This window comes from Cyrtonyx montezumae, unplaced genomic scaffold (genome assembly GCF_038088225.1).
Source record: "Cyrtonyx montezumae isolate F1298 unplaced genomic scaffold, pur_monq_1.0 scaffold_18, whole genome shotgun sequence".
Classification (NCBI taxonomy): domain Eukaryota; kingdom Metazoa; phylum Chordata; class Aves; order Galliformes; family Odontophoridae; genus Cyrtonyx; species Cyrtonyx montezumae.
In genome coordinates, this window is record NW_027071914.1 from 15764463 (window position 1) to 15783574 (window position 19112).

The following is a 19112-nucleotide window of genomic DNA, read 5'->3' on the forward strand; positions in this document are numbered from 1 at the left end:
GTAATTTAGGCAATAAAGTCTGCTGCTTCATATCCTGTTTTAGCAGGACAAGATACCCATGAACAAATGTAACAATGATGAAAGGTGGTGACAACGTATTAAAAATATATTTTCTTTAGGTTTAAGTGAAAAGATCTAATTAATGATATGAAGCACTTTAAAAAACATGATCTTATTCTGCATAGTGTAGCATGAGCAAAGGCACACAGGCAGACGACATTTGCTATGTAAATTATCTCTACACCATGCTAAATCAATGAGTTTTCCTCCATAGATGCTCATTCCAGGTTGCTGCCTATAATGACCTCAATTATACATGTCTTCATTGTGTAATTATGATTGCCTTTGGCGGGCTGCAAATGACAGCAGAGGAAAGATTTCCATGATAAAACAGCACAACAAGTAATACCTGCGTGCATTAGTATGCAGAGCTTGCAGAGGTGCTGTGTAATTCCTGCTTTAGCGCCTTAAGAAATAAAATTGGAGAGGAGGAGGGGTGGAGGAAAATGTTTGACAGTATCTTGACATTTTTAACAAGAAAAGGAATTAGTAAGCTTTCACAACCTCAAACGTGTCAGCGTTGGACCTGGTGTTGCAAGAACTTTAAATGGTGCCGTGGTTGCATGGTTGGCCCAAAGGTCTGTGCTGCTTCACAGCCTCTCTGGGGTGGGTTACAGCAGCAGAGTGCACTGTGTGGAGCTGGACTGCCCCAAATTGTCCTCCTGCCCTGACCTCCTTTTAGTGACTGCGATTCCATTTGGATTTTTGCAAAATGTTTTATATAAACGTGATTGCATCTGTTCATAAAGCTGGTTGTTACCGAGGTGGTACCCCTGTCTTGAACTACTAAGAGTTGAATCACGTGAGTTGGGATCCCATTCTCCTATTGGTGGCAGATGGGTTACAAGAACAGCTTTTTCTTCCCTCTGCAATAGGCTGAGAATTTGCTTAGGATGAAATATTGATGAAAAACAGCAGGCTTGACATGGCTTGATAAGTATGATAAGCTAGGGGTGACACTTGCATGCAGAGCTGTTGTGCTTAGGTCAGTGTGCAGAATTTCCAAACAAACTTGAAATTGCCCCATTTTACGACCTGGTTCTGTTGCAGCCTGTGTTCCCCAAGCGAGCGTGTTTTGAATATTACCCATTCATTCTGTTCAGTTTTTATGTGTGTGGTAAAAATCCTTTTATCTCATAAAGCTGTTTAAAAATAAAATGAGCAGCTCAATACTTAATCTAGAGGATTCTACCCGAAATCATTACGGTGACTTGAGTAATTTCTGCATGCAATCCAACCAGAATCAGAGTGTGTGGGGTCTGCAGCTTAAGCACAAGATTCTGATTTTCTAAGAAGATTTGTGTTCTTAAACCAAAGAATACAACCTTCGTCTCCTCTCAGGGCATCTCTGTTTCCATCCCAAGACACCTGGATATGTAAGTGCATTTTTTTCCTGGCAGGCAATAAAGCTGTGACTAAAATCACCCAACATAATCCTCTACTAATAGGAATACTTTTGAAAGTCAGTGCCATCATGATAGGGCACCTTCAAGTATATCCCACAGAAATATTCCAGGGAATTATGTTGTTGTTTAAGTGATCTAAATTACATATATGCTGTAGCCTAACGAGTCTCATCTTGCCCTGATCCAGTTCCTTTAAGAGTGGCATCCACCTGAGGTGTCTTCTTAAAAGACCACTGGAGCCCATTGCCAGCCGGGGACATGAAGTGTGAGAAATAACACAGGGAGTTAAGGAAAACAGCAGTCAGAGGAAAAAAAAAAGTGGTCTCATAAATGAATGACCCTTTATTTCATTTCACCTCAAGAAAAGATGGTCCTCATTAGCCCTACTCCGTGCTACAAATTATTATAATTATCGATTCTTTATCCTGTCAAGTGTGCTCCAAATATTTTATTAATAAAAAAGGTTTTTTTTCTACACAGAAAATGTCTGTGTTATCAGCCCCTCTGTGGGGCTTACATGCTTTGGGCAGGCAGGTGAGGACGGAGGGCTGGGGCATTGCATGGCTCCCTGAGCATGGTGTGGGGTCTCCTCCTCCAGCTGGTATGATCAATGCCTAATGAGCTGTGCTCTAATGAGGCGGTGCGTAATGAGGTGTTCATTCCCAGCTTTGCTCCTGACCTGACCATGGGTGGGCAGTGTTCTCCTCTTCCCACTCCTCCTCTGTCCTTCCATTTGGGTTTTAAGATATCAGAGGCAGAAAAGTTTGATGGTCCAACTCTTCTTGTGCTGTCCCTATAGGAGCGACTGCAACCCAAACAATAGCACGATGTTGGTCAGACTTAACCTAATTTTTGATCTGCTACTGATCGCCACTACAGCTGTTTATTTTAACTCACGGTGTTTCTGAGCAGTGCTGGGAATATAAAATGGGAGAGCAGCTCATGGCTGACAGACACAGCGTGCCATGTAGTGATTTTTGTAGCCCTAAATCAGCCTCAGACCTTTGGTAGTGAATATGGTTTGTGGCACACTGAATTGACTTCGCATTCCTTCCTCACCCAAGCGAGGAGCTGCTTAGTAGTGCTGCACGAGTGGATTCTGCACGAGGGGCAGAGTGAGTCCTGTTGGCTGCCCAAGGTTGTGAAAGGCATCGATTGTTTTAGTCAACAGATTTCCCAGAATTGTTACTCAAGAGTTTTTAAAGCAGTTTTTCATGTAGGGTGTATGAAGGGATGGCAAATGTTCCTTGAAAAAGCAGGTGCTGGGTTTTATTCAGTGCGTTTCTGTGGAGGGGACCACGTGAAGAGGATTTTACCACCAAAGCTGTTAACTCTTAAGGCAGTATGACATCTTTGGGGTGTGGGGGAGCTCGTTCCCCAGGCCATGTTTCTGTTTTGGATGAAGCAGCACAGCACCAGTGGGCTGTGAGCATTCCCCACTCCTCTCAGTGGGCTGTGACCTTGGTTTTCTCAACTTACACTCAGAGAAGCTTCAAGGTCTTCTTATTGCAGCACCTGTCGATGAGAGTGAGAAGAAAGCATCATGCAAATGGTCAAACTGTGGACACAGCAGCACTGGCAGTGTGACCAGGCAGGCCTGGTGCTGGCTTGCTGCTGCTGAGCTTCATAAGCTTTGCAATGACTGTGCACCTGCAGTGAGTGGCATCAAACATCTCACCTGTCTGCACAGGAGCACATGGCAAGGCATGCAGGCACGTCTTGGGTAGCGTTGGCCAGAAGAAGCAACACAGCATTGGTGTGGTTTCATTAATTGCTAGGGCTTACTGTATCAGGTGGATTTTGTGTGTATGAGTAAGTTAAAATAATGTCTTTTTTTTTTTTAATTGAAATGAAATATAGGAAGGTTTCCCTCTTGACTTTGTTGTTTAAAGATTTTTTTACACCCAGCTGTCAAAATCCTTCAAAGTTACACCTGGAATGGGGAAGAAAGTGAACCTTGGTGCTATTTGGTGTTATTCCTTCGCAGAGGTAATCCAGCTCAGCCTGCCCGAGGAGCAGAGGGTCAGCATCACCACCATCACAGTGGGGCTCAGCACCATCCTGACGTGCAGCATCCACGGGGCACTGCGGCCACCCATTATCTGGAAGCGCAACGGCGTCATCCTCAACTTCCTCGACCTGGAGGACATCAATGTAAGTCCTGAGTTACTCCTCCTTGAGTACTGAATATGGTTTCATTTAGCAGCTGATAGTTTGAGGTGAGCAAGTTTTGTCTCGTTGTTGTCATGGAAAACAAAGCTGGCGTGATGTTTTGTTTGTATGGGAATGTCTTCATCAACAGCATGTGTTCCTGGGATGCTCAGGTTACTGCAGTTTGCTTAGCTGTGATACTTCATCCCCCGTTCAGCTCAGTGCAACCAGAGCAGCCCTGGAAAGCAGGGAAAGAAACTCTCCACACCTTCAACCTCTCAGCTTTCTCATTCCCAGTACAAAGACAGAGGTTCATCAAGAGCATGAAACAACACATTTACGGCTGGCAGCGAAATCTCTATCTAAATCAAATAAATCTCCTTCTCTCCTCTTTCCCTCTCCTTTCAACCTGCTCCCATCTCTCATTCCTCAGGATTTTTGATGAGCAGTTTAAAATATGGGTAATTCAGCAGAGTGTGGTGATACCTTGGCAGGAAGGGAGATGAATCTCTTTGAATTCACAGTGTTGGTCTGATGTGTGAGTCATAGCTACAACACCTGAGTGATGGTGTAAACTTACTCATTTATTTAATAACATTTAATTATGGAGAGACTGGAAAGTCGTGTAAAAAAATATGGTCTGTATTTAATTTCTCTTTGCATTACAGTACACGGTAAATCAGTTTTTATTTTAATTACACTACAGAAAGAGTTGATTTATATTTTTGTTCAGCTCTCGTTAATTTGATAACCACTCAGTTCAGAGTTGTTACTGCCAGTGCTGTAACTCCCTAAATTGTTGTGTGTCTGGAGTTGCAGAAATGTGAAAAGTCTTTGTTGTGCTCTGCACTGCAGCGTAACATGTTATTTGTTGACTGCCTCAGTAGGAACATAGTGCACACCGTTCACACAAATTCAGTAATTACAGCCATCTCAAATTTCTTTGAATCCAAGCAAGAGTTACCATTTCCAAATGCAGTTCTGGTTGCCATTTGGAGCATGGGATTGACATACAACATGAAACCAGCAAACATCCCGCTACTCTGTGAGGGGCAGTGCCAGGGATGCTTAGGATTGCGCAGCCAACCCGAGGCTTGCAGACCTCACCAGATTTCTTCCAGCTGTCCATCAGTGCTGTGATTGGGATAATGGCCGTTGTGTCACTGCACTAGAAGTACATGGAACAGCACCAAGATGCCATGTTCAAAATGTGGCATTGCCTGCTGGAGTGGGAGAGTGACACAGGGAGGTGCAGATGGCTGACTTGACGGCTTATGGTTCTGGCCAAACATTCTTCAGAACAGATCTATTCCTCGATGCAGATTAAGCTGAGTAAAGATTACACTAGCTGCCAGCATGCTTAGTTTAATCCATAGCAAGCAAACTCAACAGCTTTGTGTGATCAGGATGTAGAAGGAGCCTTTCTATGGGCAATGATGTTTGCTGGGTTGATCTGAGATGATGTATTTTGAAGCTCAGATTTGCTGCTGGGTCCAGCTGAGTTGAAGTTGAGAGTCGGCTGTTCTGTAATCAGAGAATGGCCTGGGTTGAAAAGGACCTCACAGATCAAGGAGTTTTAAGCCCCCTGCCATGGGGAGGGTCGCCAACCACTAGAGCAGGCTGCCCAGAGCCACATCCAGCGTTGCCCTGAATATCTCCAGGGAGCATCCTCAGCCTCTCTGGGCAACCTGTTCCAGTGCATCACCACCCTCTGAGTGAAAAACTTCCTCCTAACATCCAACCTAAATCTTCTGTCTTAGTTTAAAAACCTTATCCTATCACTATCCACCTATGCAAACCTGTGCAATCCTATTTCCTCATCCTCTGGAAGCTCAAGAGTAGTGATAGAACCTTTTGGCCCAAAATAATGAGAATTCCAGGCATTTCCATTGTCTTTATGAAATTTTGGTTATGATTGCATTGATCTTAAAAGACTATTTGAAGTTGGTGTGTGAACTGGGTACAGGATGACAATCCTGGAAACGGAGCACAGAGGCATCCCTGAAGGACAGCACGTGGTCCTAAGGCTTCTTTTGCAACCCAACTATTTTAATTAGGATTGGGAGCAGTAAGTTTTCAAGCTCAAATGCCAGTTCCTTTGTAATTTAGTGCTGGCCCACGTGGACTTCTGGTTTACTTAAGAGTAATTAGCTTTAGCTTTTGTTATTAACTGTTAAGGAGAAGACTGAGGTCCTTGAACATAATCTGGATCCTGAATGATTACACACACCTTGCACAGTCCCATGCAGCAGCAGGAGAAAAAAATAACCATTTTTGATGTGTTTGAACTAATGTCACTGAGAAACCATATAAACAAAGCACTCGGGACTCTTACAAGGAAGCAGAACAGAATTTATGCTCAATGACCCTTTTGTTTCCCCCCCTTCTGGGCAGTGTTTGTGGCTGCCTGGGTGGGCACCTGTGTGCTGGGTGTGCTTCTTGGGAGCTCAAATGGAGATGGCCCTTTGGAAGCGTTGAGTGCACCTGTACTCAGGGTTAAGTTGATGCCTGTAGGCACCAGGGATGGAGCTGCAGCATTTACTTTGAGGCTGCAGTGTGGATGCATGTCTGGATGGGGGGCAGCCCCTTCTGGGTGCAGAGAGGGCCATTAAACAATCATCCCCTTAAAGGCATTGACAATGGGAAAGTGAAGGCAGTGCTTCTTAATACACTTGAAGTCAGTTAACGAAATTACTTCAGTTTTCTTTTAGAACGCCTCGAGCAGAAACTCAATTGCATTTCTGCTTTTCACAATAAGGTTAGCAATTTGGCTAATTGGAAGTGCAACAGGAGATTAATTGTACCTTTTTAAGTTCAAGAAAATCCTCCCTGCTCCTGGCACAGTGGTAATCACATAGAAACCTACAGGATATTCACGCGCTTGGAAAAATCCTTGTATTATATTTCAATTAAACTCTTTCTATTCTAAATGCTAATTGAGGATATCAGATGAAAATATTAGTCCAAGTCAGGGAAAGCAGGACTCTTCTAAGATGGTGTAAGTGCAGCAGAGGGGAGGAACCACTGTGAAGTCCTTTGTGGCTTTATTCCCTTAAGATTATTGATAAATGCGATATGAGAAGGTTGACAGGTTTGACAGGAACCAAAGTAATCCAAAGTTTATGCAGAAATGAGAGGCTGAAGATTACTGTAATGCCTGGTTGTTTATGTACTTTACTTAAATCATTTTTATGAGATATCTCGAGTGGCAACGAAGTATTAATAACTTTCCATTCCTCTCTTAATCAGAAGCTTTCATAAGCAACGTTAATAATTTGTCTTGTCAGTGAAGAACTCTGTTAATGAGTTGTCGCATAGCTATTACAAAAGAGCCATCTTAATGGCACGTGTAATTAAATGATTTTTCTTGCAAACATTTAGGATTGCTTTTTGCATGGAAATATCATTTATCCATACATTTCCCATCCAGGTTATTTATCCATTATAAATGCTTTTGCAGCTATACTAGAAGAAGTCACATCAACTCTTCTGATGAAGACAGTGACTACAGCGTAGCTGAAACCAGTGAGATTGTGATAGCTGTAAATTGAGGTTTGACTGCAAATAGCAAACTGGTTAAACTGTGTTATCTTTCAAAATAATATACTTCTGCCTCCCAGGAAAAAGCAATATGCTTTCCTAAATCTGTGGTTATGAAAGCATTCCTCAGTTTGAAAACATAAAAAACTCCTCGTGGAGTCAAATGTATTTATACAGTATTTATAGGGCATTGTTTCATGTGATTTGACATCATCTAGAGAAAAAAAGACATAAATTTATAGACAAAACTTGTAAACAAAAGCTTATCTACAACAGCATGATGAAAACATATGCACACAACAGAGAAGAGCATATTATCTTAAGGAAACAAGTGTAACAGAACACGGGTAGATAAGAGCTGCGTGGATTACCAAGTGCAATGAAATAGTTTGAACAAATTCATGAATATTTCTCATTATTCTTTTCATGTCCATCTGTACAGTTTAACCCAAATCTACATTAGATCGGGGGTGCAGAAGTGCACTTTTCATTACTCAAGATTAAAACATGGGTTTCTTCATTTCTGCAGATGCTGAGTGGGGGTTGCATGTCCTTTCTCTCCAAAAAATTACCCTTGGGGGAAGCACTCAGGGAATAAAGGCTTTTTCTTAGTTTGATGAGAAGTCAATAATGGCCCTACAGAGCATGCTCCCAGGGGCTAACAACGTGCAGTTTATCACTTGTTCGCTATTGTCACTTGTGCATATTGATTTTCTTATCTTGTAGAAAGTACAGTGAGGGGCGTCCATACAGTAACCATCCATCCAGGAGAGTGCTCCTCTCCAAAGGAGCCCTGTGCCAACTTCGTGCAGGAGACCAAAGTAAATGGCCATCCTTAAAAGTAGAAGTCACCTGGACCAGGTTGAGCCATCTTTAGAACAGGCCTCATGAAGTACATACATTCCTGTTGATGTTTTAACGTCATGCCATTGTTAAATAACAGAAAGATCAGGTGTGAATACCCCCACTAGTAGGAATGAGGCCATTAAAATGATCAAACCCCATGTCATCCTGAGTGCTGCAGTAATACCACGATGTGAGTGCCTTACAGGAACGTGCGTATTTACAGCCAGGTTTTTTCTTTTTGAAATCAGAATTTAAGGTATTTAAACAGCACTTGGAGAATCTCAGTTCTTTGGAGGCTCTAGAATAGAGGTCAAGTGGAAAATGAATGCTTACAGTATTTTCTGGATATATCATCTCTCACTTTTCTGTAGTGAGGACCAACAGAAGTTGTACGCACTTGGTGCCTTCAGTGGAAGGGTTTAATTTTGCATCGTGGCCCAAAGTTTGCAGGTGGTTAGAGCAGATGCAGGAATACTTCCACAGGGACAGTGCAGTCACTCACCTGGTCCTAACCGCCCATAAATTATAAGGGCTCACCTCCCTAAACTTCACGTTTTGGTGGATGAAGACATTCTCCCTGCAGCCCGGGTGATTTGGTTTGCACTTCTTGCAGATGGGCACAGATCTTGTGAAATTTTTTCAGAAACATGAGATGTGAGGCGCAACTCTCCTAGAGATGAATTCCATACGCTTGGTCTGGGTTTTATAACAGAGGGGAACTATAAATACAGTGTGAAACTTCTAAAAATGAGAAGGAAGAAAGGAGCGAGCCAATTAGAATCATCTACTGCGAAGTACTGAGGTAACTAGGGTGGCATGCTTATAAGACCCATCAGAAGAGCTCTGAGGGTGAGATGGATTAGGGCTCTTTGGAATCAGATGTGCCCTCCAGCTCTTGAGTGGTGCAGCTGAGAGTTGGGTGAGGAAGGCCACGAGTCCCTGCCTCTGTGCCATGGGTGGAAAGCTGGAGTTAACGTAAACCATTTTCTCCCAGGGTTGGTACATCCCTGTTGGATCAGACTTGTTGCTTTTCTCTGGAATGGGTGGTAGATCTGATTAATAGAAACACTTCACTGAGTCATCCCTCCCTTCCATCAGCAGATCCAGCAGGAAGGCCCACCGTGGATTTTCCTCCTCGTATCCTCTCTCTGGGTTTCTCAGGATATCGAGTCATCCATTTTTTATCAATGCTATAATTGTGCAATTATTTTAAAAGACCATATCCATATAACTCAAGAAACAAAAGGTTTTTTGGCTCGCCAGCAAAGTCTTCTGTTGTGCTAAACTCTTTGAGCAGAAAAACAGGAACAAATAAATTAACATCCCACCGGGCTGTGTTTGCAACAGTTTTCTGGCATTTGCTTAAGGCTGAATTTTTCTCCATGTAGAGTACTAAAGTGTAAGATAGCATGTGTAAAACCAAGAACAAATAATATTAATGAAGCATAAGTTCTCAGCTTGTCTCTGGAAATGAATTATTAAGAGCACCAAAGAAAGTGATTTAAGAGGCCATGACTAATTTAGTTTTTATTATTTTTATATGAATCACTCGTGAGTCTATTGTAAAAAAAGATCAGAGACATTTGATTAGCATGGAGAAATCACTTTCCAAGTGATAGCCATTGTTGGAGATTTTGCATAATAATAATCTCATTAAATGCTTGGGTACATTTTGTTTTAAAATCCTGTAAACATTATCAGAGAGAGATTTCCAGGGCTCTGAGGATCAGGCAAGCTTTTTAAAGTGAACAGTTGAATTTTCATCTCTGTGTTGGTTATTATGAAACTGTGACGGCGTTGATTTCCCTCTAGTGGAAAACCAGTGACACCAGCAAGCCCCAGTGCTGGGTGCTGTCTTTGACTGGAGTAGGTAACAGAGCTGCATGGGGAGGGCTCCCAGCTTCCTTGGACTCATCTGATTTTGCTCAGGAAACCCGAACCTGCCCTATGCTAATTCTTCTTTGAGTTCTCTTGAGTCCTCTTTAGAGGACTACATGGAAAACAGTTCCTTTTTGTCAAAATTTCTGAGTGTTTTATTTTTGTTCTCCTCTCTGTGTTGGAACAACCCGAAGTCCTATTGGAAAGCTTTGTGAAAAAGGTCTGAAAAGGCCCAGGGTGTGCGTGCCACCGCTGGCAGTGGCAGTGGGCAGCCCCAGCATCCCCAGGTGTCAGAGCTGGAGATGTGTGGCATTCCAGCTGCGTAATGCATTGCACCTGAGACAGGACAGGAGCTAGATTCACAAGCAATAGGCAATGCTTTACTCATTTCTAAGTGCAGTGTCTCCGAGCAGCAGCAGATTGCATGACCAGGGAATGCATGAGAAGGAATGGGATAAATTAATATGAAAAAGCTTCTCTTTGGAAAGACTGATGCTTTGGGTAATCAGTGATGGAAGGGAAATTCAGTACAAAAAAAAGTGCATATCTGTTTTCCTGGATCTGCTTTGTTATTTTTTGAAATGGAGCGTATGCAGTGCCAACTTCGGTTGTTTTTTGTTTTCTTTTTCCTAAGGTGACTGAGCTGTTAGCCATTTAAATGCAGGGTGGTGGTTTTCTTTTAATCTTGAAAAGTTCAAATGTATCCCGAGATCACTTAATCAGTCCTCTATGAGAAGGGCAGCTGTAAGGTGTAAAAGAAGCTCATGAAGGGCAGAGAGCTTTCATTCCAAAAAGGGAGAAAGAAGACGAGATAAACTGCTGGGGAAGGCCATTTGTCAGCTATCGTTAGATGACCTTATCAATTATGAGAAATTATAAGCACAGCTTGCTCATTTCCTTATATATATATATATATTTTTTTTACCAGAACGTGTAACGTTATTCTATAATGAAATTCATAAGGTAAAGGTAGGGAGCACCTTGTCCTTATCTGACCACTTTCCTGCAAGGCTCATCAATCGGTGGCTCTTAGAAGGGTTTCTGCCTTTTGTTCATACGTTTTCATCGCTTCTGTTTCTTCCCCTTCACAAGAAAATCCAGCTTCAGCAGTAATAGAGGAAAACTATGCCCCAGAAGTGACTTTCTTCCCTTTCTCCTGCTTGCCTGTCCTTTGGCGTGGGGCTGTGCATAAAGATGTCTGTGTAGTTCACCACTGTGCATTGTGGAGGAGCTGTAGGGCAGACCCAGCTCCCAGGGTTGCACAGCACTGTGACTTCAGGCAGCCGTGAGATGCTCTACTTGAAAAGTGCGATAGCTTTAGGGGGGAAGAATTGTGTTACATCACTTTTATAGATGCTTATGGTTCCTTCTGACTGCTTTCAGGCTTGTATTGACTTGGGAACTTGGCTTTGCAAGCCAAAGCCATATGAAAAAGTCAACACAGAAATGTTTCCTCTGCCTTTTTCAAGCATGAATTCTCCCCATTCTCTTTGCCCGTTTCAACCTCTTCCCTCCCATCCTCCCCAGGAAACTTCACATGAATGTGTTTGTATGGAAGGAGGGGTAGATGGCAGAACAAGCTCAGGACTTGACTCTAGAAATATTTTATGGTAAAAGGTTTTTGAGGACTTTTATTTGAAAAGCTGTAGCCTTATATAACTGAGTATAAACAGAAAGTGTGCATAAGAATGCATGCATATATATCACATGTAACTGTGAAATCTTCATGCACTAATTATATCCATGGGGAAACACGAGGAGGAACCGTGAGCTGCGATAAATAAGCACACAGGAAGAATCACTGACTTGTTAGAGAACTCAGTTTTTTTTTTTGTAGCAACAGAAGTTTCAGTATTGAACCTAAATTTGGAAGTGAGGTTTTCCTTCCCACCCTAACCCTGGGGATTGTCTGTAATGCTGTGGTCTCATGGGATTTTACCATAGGTGTCCAAGCTCTTAATACAGTGCAAAATGTTTTCCTTCAGAGCCTGACATGAAGAATACAGCGTTGCCTTAATCATGGCTGATAACCTTTTTTAAGTGCTGGAAGGCAGAAAATAGCTCTTAAAAGTCATAAACCATGCTTTTACCAAGAGCTTCTCTTTACAAGAAGAATGTGTTTGGAGAGGATGAGAATAATACTGTAATCCGGCATCAGTTTGCTTTTGTAAGGGTTACGATATTTAATGTACTTCATTCATACATTTGCACGTGGTGATGAAAAACAGATTGTCCATGAAAAGACAAGACAGAGCACAAAGCAAGTACTCACCATGTTGGCTGAGATACCTTAAAGGAATCAGCATGCTCAGAACTGAACAGATCTCACTGTGCTGCGTTTCCAGCACTCCATATAAATCATCCCATGAAAGTGCTCGTCCTGCTTTTACTGACCTGAACTCTGAGTTGCTTTGAGCTTAACTTGAAAAACTGTTATTGAGTCCCCTCCGCTGCAAACGTCATCTCCATCTCGTGCAGATATCATCTGAGCAGGGGTGATAGCTCTTCTATTTGCCATTATTCATGCACTTTTGCTTTTCAGCAGGAAAGACCTCGCTGGCCACGAAGCAGACAATGCTGGAAATGGGAAATCGTCAGTAGATATCTGTGATGTATTGGGGAGCTTCACCTGCTCATTCTAGATGCCCAATCTGCCTGACACCCAAAGCAGTGCTCATATCTGAGACGCTTTTGATTGCAGATAAGGAATTTCAGGCACACCTTTGGATTTGTTCTCGTTCGGGTCTGTGCTCACGCTGGTGCTGTGCTTGAATTTAGCACGCATGGAGTTGATTAAAGGAAAATCATTCTTTAAAACCATTAACTGTTCTTTAAATATATCCTTCTGGGTTTGTGTGAAGGTATGAACCTCTGAGGGCTGCAGAAGTCTGACTGCTAATGGAGTAACAAAAGAAGCTGCACAGTGCACCCATCAGCACTACCATTGTGTTAACTGCAATTTGAGGTGTATTCCCAAACGGAGTGGCTGTGCAAAATGCTCAGTGCCCAGACCTCCCTAATAATGCATCTGCTCCCTGCTGACAACCAAACACTGCAGTGTGAGAGCAGCTGTGGGAAAAGGAAGGGGAAGAAAGAAGGACGCTTGTCAGCCAGTTACACATCAAGGCAGGCTGACTTGAAGTAAGGCTCTCTGAAAGAAAGCCTTTGTCTTTTTCCCTGTCTCCTGCCCAGGATGTTGTCTGAGAGCTGACAAACAGCTTCAGCTCTTCCTCATCAAGTCTCAAGGTTACTGTGTGTTTTCTGAAACCAGCGCAGATAAAGGAAGCCTCAGCCCCGAAGTTGTGTGCTGTGCACCCGAGGTTAACGGGTAGATGTTAAATTTCTCTATAAATTAAACAGCTGGAGATTGCTATCTTTTTTTATGCGCAGAAAGCACCTTGTTAACAACAGGCACAAAAGTTCATATTCTCAGATGAGTTACTTTGCCTTACTCTGAAATTGCTGCTCATTTCCTTCTTCGCGTTGATTTATGAACTCTGAAATTTGCTGTTCGGAATTCAGGCTGTGTTCCCAAGCTGTGCTGCTCTCCAAACTGCTGAGCAGGTCACCTCCCTTCCCGCGGTGTGTAACACACTTTTACTAAATAATAAGGTGCCTTTCCTGTCTTTTGTTGCTGCAGGATTTTGGAGAAGACGATTCCCTCTACATCACCAAGGTAACAACTATTCACATGGGCAATTACACCTGTCATGCCTACGGCTACGAAGAGCTGTATCAGACCCACATCCTTCAGGTGAATGGTTAGTAAATGGCATGTATGACAATCCACTGAAAACGTTCCTGTAAGCAAAGCTGTGGGTTAATCTCCTTCACACAAAGACGCCAAGAGCCACGCGACAGATTGCCTTTGTGTGGCAGAGCAGGGGCACAAAACTTGGCTCACCCGTGCTATCGCACGGGCAGTGGGAAAGAAAGGGAGCACAGGGGGACATGTGTGCAATTAGCTGGGCTGCAGCCCGTGCTGACAGCTTGTTTTACCACTTGTATAACATTTCCAGAGAGTTCTAAGCAGAGTTTCAGAGCCTCTCTTGGACTAACGACTACTTGTGTTGCTTCAGTAATTCCGTCTTCCAGAGAATAATTTCTGTTGCATGAAATAGCCCAGGATATTTAAATAAATACAGCGCAGTGTTTCCAAAACTAGCGATCCACCTCGCAGCTGTGTAGCAGGCATTGCCTGGCTGTAGCCAGCTTGGTTCAGCAGAGGGCCCTTCACATCAGCTGAAGGCACAGCCCACTGGGCTGCAAAATGAGGGCAAACATTTCTCTGAGTGGGAGATCTGTGCGGGCTGAATTCCAGCATCACATTGAGCTGCCTCCCTGGGCCACGTTTGAGCCTCGTGGGGCTTTCATTCTGGCATTTGCCATCTTTCTTCTGGGCTCAGGCTCACTTGGGCTGAGTTCAGAATTACATTGACTCGTGCTGGTGTTTCATGGGGCACTCAGCTCATCCTTCCCCATGCACAGAGCATGGGACACTTCCCAGCCCCTGCCTGGGGGGTTCCTGTGTGCTGCTCCCCACGTCCTATAATGCTGCAGCTAATCCAGCGCTCTGGGTATGATTGATGTTCCCTTTTTGTTTCCTTTTCCTGTGCAAACTGGACACAGATGTCACTGACCCATCTTTGTTGGGTGAGGATGAGAGCTCGAGGGACCGGCAGAATCACTGTCCACCTTGCTGACATAAATCCAATCTTGTCTTTACTTGAGATTTTCCTGCATTCTGCTGTGGATATATCAAATCAGCAGCTTTGTTACAGTAGGTACTTCATAGGGAAAGTTACTGTTTAGTTCTTTCTATAGATGTGCACAGACAAAGAGAGCTTATCAACAGATGAGAGCAGATAACTGCATCCAGTTCATGGAGGCTGATACAGAGGGCAACAGCAGAAAGAGACATCTATGCACTTAAGGGAGTGCTCAGGTGTCGGGTGTGGGTTTGGCTACAGCTCAGGTCTTCAGCCATGCCTACATCTCCACCCACAGTGAGTGCCTGGGGACGGGCACGAAGCATCCGCTTGATTTGAATGAAAACTGACTTAATGTTTCCACATAATAATTTGTCATCTTTTGAGAGAGTAAACTGCAAAGTCTTGGCAATACGGATAACTAGATTGTGTGTGCTGCAGCTGGGAAAATAGGTTTCCTTCCTCAAAGTGCTATTTGTTTGATGAATGGCAGTTGAAAGGAAAGCATGCTAACAACTTAATCCCGTTACATTATGTGATATATTATGGGGCCTGAATGGAGTTTAGTTGGCAGGCGACAATGTAGTCTTTATCATCACTGAGAATTTAAGGCCCAAACGCTTTGAAACTAAAGCCAGAATGAGAGGAAAGCTGAGGGGAGTGCAGGGAGGGCTGTGCTGGTGTTCCAGAGCTTGTGCCTGCTGCCTGGGTTCAACTCCTGGCAAGGATCGTATTTGCTTTTTAAGTGCAAGTCTCATGGTGCAACTGCACGTGGGTTTTCTTATTAGTACAAGAACTCAATGATACAAAAAGTATATAAATATAATAATAATATAATTATTCCATGTTGTGTTTTCAGTGTTGCTCCATAGTCATTAAAGACTGCAAAAAAAAAAAAATGCCATGCATTCTGCTGTCAGCCCAGGCTCTCTAGAAAGCTGCAGCTACTGAAAGGAGATGGTAGTGTATTCCAGACCTGTGGGGTTGTGACTCTTGGGATGCAGTCAGTGGGATGGCTGGGGTTGGACTTGGTGACCTCAGAAGTCTCTTCTAACCTGAATGATTCTATGAAAACGCTGTAGGACATAGAAATCTTTGTTTTTGAGTACTCCCAGATGAGCAATGAGGCTCTGCAGAACCAGGATTTTGCAGTCAGTGTGGCTGCCCACATCCCTAAGTTCCCTCCTGTCCTGCTTGTGCTACTGCTTCTGAGCCACTGATGGTGGCACAGCACTGCTTGCCCTCAGACACATCCCGAGGCAGAGCACATCTCAGAAATGCTTCTTGCTTTTTCGAACCATAAAGGACAAATTGAGGAATTTCTCCTGACAGGAGAAGAGAGGAGAAGCTGAGCTGAGCTGAACTGAGTGAAGATGTAGAGAATCTAAGTATAGTTCATTGTCTCTGTTCAGCACTGGGGACTGTCTCTGTCTGTCTGTATCAGACTAAAAACTCCATCTTCAGTGCGGACTTTTTGCTGCTGTTGTTCTGTATTAGACTAAAGCTGTAAGGGGATGTGACAGCAGTAAGTCAGCCAGAATTGGGATGTATCTGCTCGCCTGCCTCCCCCAGGGAGGGGATAATACACTTCTAACATCAAAAAAGACTGTTTGGATTTAGTTTGGGTTTTGTTCTGTTTTATTCTACAAAAAACAATCCAATTTTTTTCTTTCATTTTAAATAGAGAAGACTCCAAGTTTCTCTACGGGGATTAAGTAGGGAAAGAAGAACCAGGTGGAAGCAGTGGGTTTGTCCCCAGTCCTTGCCAAGCTGTGTCTGTATGGGCAGGTCTCTGCTTTGGGCAGGTTTCAGTTAATTCAGTGCCTTTGGGAGCTGCAGTCCATCTCTTGGTTTCCTCTGATCCTTTTTTGCACTGTCTGGCTCATTGCTGAGGCTCATCACTTCGGCTTACAGGTCTTTTCCTTTTATTGCCTTTTCCTCCTTAGAATAATCCAATCCTGGCCACGTGTACCCTCTTTGCATTCTTGTTTTGTTGTTTTTTTACCTGAAGGGAGGAAAAAAAATTGTTTTGCACAACTGCTGAACGCCATGCAATGCTTTCCTTCGTATCCAAACCTAAGCATGCAGAATCACGGTGGGAAAATGATGTTCTCTCCTGTGTGTGGATACAGCTGGGAAATTTGTTCAGCATGCACTGACTGTAGGGAGGAAAGGCCATTTATCACTTTCAAGAGGAAAAAGAGTTGCTGAGAATAAAGAATCTCATGAAATTGCAATCAACTATTAAAACTGATAGTTTGCAAATCAAGAGACTGCTGAGTGTGGGACATCATTTTCCTTGGTCCTTGCGCTCCAGAAAACATTGGCATAAATCAGAATATTGTATTCCTTGAAACCTGTTTTTAAAAAAAGCAATTCAGTCTTCAGCCCAGTGTCCAACAGGACAAGTTTTCAAATAACAGAGATGTGTAGAGCACAGGTTTTGTTAATGTGGCATTTTAAGGGAAAGCATATAAGGCTGCAAAGTCTTTTCAAATCATAAATGGGAAGATTAAGCCATCTGAAGTCAATGATTAATGTATTAATTTAAATAACCACAGTGGTATAAAGGTGCTGCTGCTGCAGTGTATGCCTTCAGGGCTTGATAGTGCTATCTGTACCCATCGTGTGAGTTATCACCTGAGCTGTTTTACTGTAAGGAGCTGGTCTACTCACCAGAAAGGGACTACTCAGTATGCAGTAGTAGGCAACCTACCTAATCTCCTGCTTGTTTGAGTGTCTCTTTTTTTTTTTTTTTTTCCAACTTTGCTTAAGATAATAGCCTTTTTATATTGCCTTTGGCTGCAGGCACAGTAATGGTTAGTAATGATATATATTCACCAAGGGAAATAGCAAAGGGGAATCCATACATTCCAAAGTCTGGAGCTGAAATCTTTGCAAGTTTAAAGTAAATGTGCTTACTTGGAATGTATTAATTTGTAACAAGGATGATAAAAATGCATTCTGCAGTTTCCTGTTATCGCAAGGCAGTTGCATGCAATAATTTACCTGTGCAATGAATTATGCAAGACAAGTGAGAAGAAATAAAAAGTTTTAAAATGAAAGGAGCAGCAGAATGATAAGAAGGCAAAAACACAAATGCAACGCCTTTTTTACAAGGTGAAAAAAAGCAGTTTCCTTACTAATCACTACTGAAAAGATGTACACCTTGCTGTAGTTTCAAGTTCAGCCAGTTTTCACTCAGAACACAGATGCAGTGTCTGGGACCCCTGAGCTACATCGTGCAGCGTGAGCCTGTTGTGGTTTCCACTCTGCAGGTAAAATATGTGGGTTTCTCAGATGCGGGCTAGCATGATGGCAGACAGAAGGACTGAGAGGTGGAAATAACTGCGCTGTGAAGGAGGGCCCTGTTTCTGGAGCATTCAGATGCCTGGGAAGGGCTGTATCTGCATGATGAACTGCTGGGTGGGAAGCAGTGCTAGGTGCAGAGCAGAACTGCCGTGGTGCCTTTCACCATTGGGGTGCACTGGAGCAGCAGTGCTCCATCAGAGCACCAGTTGTCTTCACCAGGGTTTGGGAATCTCACCAGCTTGAGTCTTGTGAGATTCTTTTTCTGTGAGGTTTTTTTTTCTAGAAAACAAAGTGCCTACTTGTTATTGTACTGTGAGGCATGGTTTAACAGGGGAATACTGGTGGTAAGTGGATGGCTGGACTGGATAATCTTGGAGGTCTTTTCCAGCCTCGGTGATTCTGTGATTCATCTCTGAATCTGAATAAGTTGCATCAGTTTTCAGTGGACCTCGGTCCCAAATTTAGTTCTAAGAATGCTCTTAGTAGCAAACAGATTTCACGTGAAACAGGCATTGGCTGCAGGACCTTGGTCAAAGTGGATGAAAATGAATTTCTTACTGTACCTGGAGATATTTGCTCACAGAAACTGAAATTAACTTTCCAAGGTACAGCAGGACTCAGAAGCTCCCGACTCAGCCTTAATCACCCAAACCACGTGGATGCTGTATCTCATATCAGCACACAGAGCAGCTCCAGCAGCTGCTGGCTGCTTGGCTGCAGAGCTTTCTCTGCTCTTCTGCCTCCACTGGGCACCTCCTGAAGCCAGGAGGAGCATCAGCCCTGGCAGTAATGGCAGAAAGAGAAGGTAGAAAACCAGTGAGTGCTTTTATTTAGAAACTGCATACCCAATTTTAAAGAAAAAAAAAAAAAAAGTCTTGGCTTTTTGATGTCTTCCTGATTAAAAAGCTCTTAAGTGGTGTTTCACCAACTGCTGTGTTCCTTACAGCACATTTCCTTTTCTTTGTAACTCAAGGAAGTGGAAGCAAAGGAAATAAGTCCGCATGGCCAGTGCAGAAGTGGGATTTAAAGGCATGCCTTTGCTAAATGCCCTCATTTTTTTGCTTCCCAGTTGCCTCTAGGCATTTCCTCTCAGATTACACTCGAACAATCTCTCTCTTTTAAAGCTATAAAAACAAGTAGACTTGAGGGCTTTCTGTCATGGCTGATTTCGTTCCAAGTATTAACCAGAGCTGATGACTCAGTGCTTTTT

At 43.2% G+C, this 19112-nt stretch overlaps 1 protein-coding gene across 1 annotated transcript in view; it reads left to right on the forward strand.

Moving 5' to 3' along the window:
* Positions 1-19112, forward strand: part of FSTL4 (follistatin like 4) — a 160076-nt gene that overhangs the window by 124062 nt on the left and 16902 nt on the right. The window contains exons 6-7 of the mRNA XM_065735022.1: positions 3454-3620; positions 13522-13642. Of these exons, the coding sequence (XP_065591094.1) occupies positions 3454-3620; positions 13522-13642 (288 nt within the window). The remainder of the gene's footprint in view (positions 1-3453; positions 3621-13521; positions 13643-19112) is intronic.